General features: G+C 35.8%; 1 protein-coding gene across 1 annotated transcript; it reads right to left on the bottom strand.

The window, feature by feature from the left end:
- Positions 1 to 749: 749 nt before the first annotated feature.
- Positions 750 to 1,941, bottom strand: LOC122737093 (dnaJ homolog subfamily A member 2-like). The gene is given in 2 exon segments (XM_043979528.1): positions 750 to 1,182; positions 1,184 to 1,941. Coding segments are annotated over 2 exon segments (1,191 nt in total).
- Positions 1,942 to 5,505: the final 3,564 nt, after the last annotated feature.

The following is a 5,505-nucleotide window of genomic DNA, read 5'->3' as shown; positions in this document are numbered from 1 at the left end:
GTTCCTCCATTTTAATTTTCCTCAGAGTTTTTCCCATTTTAATTGGTGTCAAGTTTAACTTTTTATTATTTTTCCCTTTGGGTAACTATTATTCCTTTTATCATAGGTGTTTAAAATAAAATATTCAAAATTAGAAAAAATATCATTGGAAGGATGTGAATTTCAAAGATATTAGGGAGTAGTGGGAGTAAAAAGGTGAAAGGGTTAAGGGAATACTCAAGGATGGTCATGAAAATGTATGTCAGAGCTATTTAAGAAATAATAGTGTGAAAGTGGAAGTAACTACTATTTAAGTGCATCATTTCTAGCCCATAACCATTAAGATTCCATTTCTGACAATGTTTTGATTTTTATTTTCCTATTATTTGTTATATTAAAATAAGGCAATGAGTTGCATGTATATCATGAAACTGATGGCTATTCCTTCTGCTTAGATCATTGGATCATATTTATTTCTCAATTTTTTTTTTTGAACCTTAGAACCCATGTGAAAGGGAATCTTTTCCTTTCAAGTGTTTTATTCTGCTACAGAACAGTCAAAATGAAGATGTAAAGCTTTGTGGTTAGTTTAAATTATACACTCTGTAGATACTATAACCAATTTAAAAGTTACACATACAGCAATAGATGTCCATCAGTTCATCTGGATTGCTTAGACAATCCAGCTAGATTGCTGAAAACAAATCAGACAAAACTGGAAAGTATTTCCTCTTGTGCAACTTTACTTTTCTTTCTTTTTAAAGCAATGTTTACTGGTGGGCACACTATACTCCAGGTCCATGATGGCTACTTTCCTCATCAGAGCTGTCATTATAAGCCTCCCTCCTCTGACCACCTGAAGAGCCTGGAATGCTATCAAACTCCTGAAGATCTACGTCTTTTGTGTCACCAATCACACTAGGAACTTCCAGTCTAGCTGGAAGGAGGTCTTCAAGTTCAGAAAGTTTCTCTGGCTTAATCCAGTTGTTTTCAGGAAATTGTACATCAAACTTTATGTAAAGATCACCTTTTTCAAAGGGATTACGATATTGTGGCATTCCTTCTCCTCGAACTACACTGATACAGCCTGGTTCAATTACTTTGCCAGGTGGATATTTCACCACACTTTGACAGGCATCTAGGTGCTTAAATGTGAACTGAAATCTACATAGTGCTTCAACAAGTCCTATTTTGCGTGTCATTTTCTTGTAGCAAAATAACAGTGTCTCCTGGTTTCACTCCTGGGGCCTGGTCTGCTTCTCCAGTAAATGTAATTCTCTGTCCATGTTTCATGCCTTTATCTACATGGACATCAAGAATTTTCATTTCTTTTATCACCTTTTTTCCGTCACATTTTTTACAATGATCTTTCTCATTAATTGCTTCTCCTTCTCTATTGCAATCAGAGCACACAGACTGCATCTGCTGTACCATCCCAGGAGCCAGCTGTCTTATCATTATCTGTACACCTCGACGCAGACAGGCACTACATTTCTGAACAGCTCCTGTCTTGTCACCTTGGCCACTGCATGCACCACAAAGAACATTTTTGCTAAGTTGCAGTTTGGTGGTCTTACCATTATAAAGATCTTCTAAAGACACCTTGAGAGGATGCATCATGTCCACGCCTCTTCTTCTACCATTTCGACTTCTATTTTGATTACCCATAAAACTGAACAATCCTCCACCAAAAATATGAGAAAAAATATCCATGCCACTGCCTCCACCACTACCTTCTCGAAGGCCTTGCTCTCCATATCGATCATATAATTCCCGTTTCTCAGGGTTTGGTAAAACTTTATATGCAAAACTTATTACTTTGAATTTGTCCCCAGCATTTGGATTATTATCAGGGTGGTATTCCTTGGCCAACTTTCTATAAGCCTTCTTCAGTTCGTTCTCGCTGGTGCCTGGAGGGACCCCGAGGATTTCATAGAGCTTTGCATGGGCCACGTTCACCATCGCGGGGTAGAGGGCGAGAGACGGCAGAAAGCAGCGGCGAACCCGGCCCTCGAGCGGTGGCGACGGCTGAGAAGAAGGATATGCAAGAGGAGAAGGAGGGAAGAAGAGCTATTTCTCAATTAATACAGAAACATTAGGTAGTAAAAGCATTCATTTGCGATCATCACCTAGTGTCCTTTTAACTTAGGTCTCTGGATGTGAAAAACTCAGGTGATTATCTCTATCTCTATCATCTCTATCTCTATCTCTATCTCTATCTCTATCTCTATCTCTATCTCTATCTCTATCTCTATCTCTATCTCTATCTCTATCTCTATCTCTATCTCTATCTCTATCTCTATCTCTATCTCTATCTCTATCTCTATCTCTGTCTCTATCTCTGTCTCTATCTCTGTCTCTATATCTCTATCTCTATATCTGTCTCCATCTCTGTCTCTGTCTCTGCCTCCGTCTCTATATCTACACCTCTATATCATATCTACATCTACATCTATATCTGTACCTATACCCACGCCTAGAACTATATCTATATCTATGCTTATCTATATGTATTTTTGCAAAAAAGACCATTAATCTGCTTGTTATTTGCTTCCTAATAGTAAGTTATAATTAGATGGGCAGCTAGGTGGTGCAGTGGATAAAGCGCTGGATTCATGAGTACGTGAGTTCAAATCCGGCCTCAGACACTTGACACTTACTAGCTGTGTGACCCTGGACAAGTCACTTAATGCCCATTGCCCTGCAATTATATATAATTAGAGAATTGGCCCTGGAGAGCTTCTCCCAGGGCATTTATTCTGATCATCAGATAGCAACAATAATACTTTAAATCCTTGATCTTGGGATCAGACAGGTTTGCCCTTCTAACCTTCAAAATATTATATGTCTGCATTGGATAGAGAATGACCTTGCCTATTTTATGTCAGCACTAAGAATAATATCATTCTTCCAATAAATCATAATCTCTCTACACATGGCAATAAAACATCTGACTGATATGAAAAAAAAGTCAACTTCTGTACTCTTTGGTCTCTGTGGTGACACAGAATTTGACTAGTTTTTCCTCTTCTCTACTATTAATGTGATTGTACATAGAATATAGATCAACACATAGAACCTCCAAGTTCCATATTTAAAGTCCAGAGTTGTTTTTTTATTATTATTCATATATAGAGTGAAGATGAAATGGTCCTTTTCTCTCACAATTTTTGGATTTCATTAGGCATCTAATTTCTCACTCTGTTGGTTACTCTGAAGTCTACCTTCTTAAACTGTGGGTGTGACTTCACATGGGGTCACACAAATGAATGTGGGAGGTCACAAAAATTTGACAACAGTAAAAGGTTGTGTCTACCTATTTTATATACCTATATATCTAGAGTTGTATAAAAATTTCTCTTGAGAAAAGAGATTTTGAGTGGAAAAAGTTTAAGAAGACCTGCTGTAAGTTATCAATGTGTGATAACAGGAAGACATTTTGGTTCCATTGTTATATTTCATGATACTTGCTGTACACACAATAAACAAACAAACAAATATATCATGCAAATGTTCACAGATGTAATGTATTAAAGCTCTTTAATAAACAAGAACAATAGAAGATGGAAGAATAAGGCAGAAACTTAGTTAAACTCTCCCTAAAGCACCTTCAAATAACTCTAAAGTAATGCCTCAAAATGAATACTGGATAGGTAGAACCAACAAAAAAGACAGAAGAAAACAATTTTCTAGCTGAAGACAACTTAGAATATCAGCAAGAAAAATCTGTCTCTCACAGTAAAAGGGGAGTACATTCCACTTCAGGCAGCATCTGGCCAAGCCATCAGCTGCACCCTAGCAAGATAGCATCAAGGTCCTGAGCCATGGTGCAGGTCATCAACAGAGTCCCTTTGGCCCTGAAAATGTGGAGGAAGATAGCCTGGCTGTACCCAATATCAAACTGTATTATAAAATGGTAGCCATTCAAACAATTGGGTAGTGCCTAAGAAGTAGAAAGGTAAATTAGTGGAATAAATTAGGTACACAAGACAGAATAGTAAATGACAATAGTAATCTAGTGTTTGACAAACCCAAAGACCCAATCTTTTGGGACAAGAACTTTCTATATGCCAAAAAATTGCTTGGAAATTTGGAAATAGCATAACAGAAACTAGACCAACATCTTACACAGTATAGCAAGATAAGGTACAAATGGTTAAATGATTTAGACACAAAGGGTGATAAGAGTGATATCATAAAAAAATTAGGAAAGAAAGGAAGAGTTTAGCTATAAGAGCTATGAAGAGAAGAATTATTTGACCAAACAAGAGATGAAGAGGATTATGAGATATAAAATTGATATTTTGATCATATTAAAATAAAATTTTTGCACAAAATCAATGCAACTAACATTGGAAGGAAAGCAGACAAAAGGGAAACTTTTTTTTTTTAAATCAAGTGTCTGATAAAGGTTTCATTTCTAAAATACATAGAGAAGTGAGTCAAAATTTTAAGAATACAAGTCATTCCTCAAAGGATGAACGGTCAAAGGCTATAAAGTATTTATGAGACAAATGAATCAAAGATATTTATTACTATATGACAATTGCTTGGAATAATTTTTGATTTAGTGAAATGCAAATTAAAACAACTCTGAGATACTACCTCATACCTATCAATTGGCTAATATGACAGAAAAAAAATGATGTGTTGGTGGGGATGTGGGAAAATTGAGTCACTAATGCACTATTTTTGGAGTTGTGAACTGATCTAATCATTCTTGAAATAAATTTGGAACTATGGCCAAAGGGCTATAAAACTGTGCATACCCTCCGATCCTGAAATAGCTCTGCTAGTTCCATATCACAGAGACAAAAAGGCCTATTTATAAAACAAAACAAAACAAAAATTATCGCAGCTGCTTTTTGGTGGAAAAGAATTGTAAATTGAGGGGAGGCGATGACCATCAATTGGGGAATGGCTGAATAAGTTTTAGCATATGATTGTTATGGGAGACCATTTTTATATAAGAAATGATGAACAGGATGGCTTTAGAAAAAACCTTGAAAGACTTACATGAACTGATACAAAGTAAAGTAAGCAAAACTGGGAAACCTTGGTGAAGTCAGCACATAGTCTTTTAAACCTGTAATCTTTATTTCCAGTATTTCTTCCTATATGAAAGTAAACCCATCAATATTAAAGGCAATAGATGCAAAAAATATGAACAAATGTTTATCTTATTATGTCTCCTTCATATGCAGTCCATTTTGGGCAGCAGTAAAGTAAACATATGGTTTCAATTTAAATATGTTCAATAGAAATAGTACAACTCCCTGAAAAGTATGGGCTATTTTTGTACAATTGTGGTTCAGGAGATTGTACCAAAGATTCTTTTTTGGTTTTATCAACCCTTTTAAAGATATAGATATCACAAAGAAGAAAGATTCTGAGGAATAAACTTTTTAAGCCAAAAAGAAAAAAAAATCTTTTGGAATTTCCTCTTGTCAGAAAGCCATCAGGGATACAGGATAACTAATAGTCTTTCACCATCTTTGATGGTCTTAGAGTCTCATAATATTAGCT

The sequence above is a fragment of the Dromiciops gliroides genome, chromosome 1, assembly GCF_019393635.1.
Source record: "Dromiciops gliroides isolate mDroGli1 chromosome 1, mDroGli1.pri, whole genome shotgun sequence".
In the NCBI taxonomy this organism is placed as follows: Eukaryota; Metazoa; Chordata; class Mammalia; order Microbiotheria; family Microbiotheriidae; genus Dromiciops; species Dromiciops gliroides.
The sequence above is the reverse complement of the archived record's forward strand: the minus strand, read 5'-3'. Positions and strand labels throughout refer to the sequence as shown.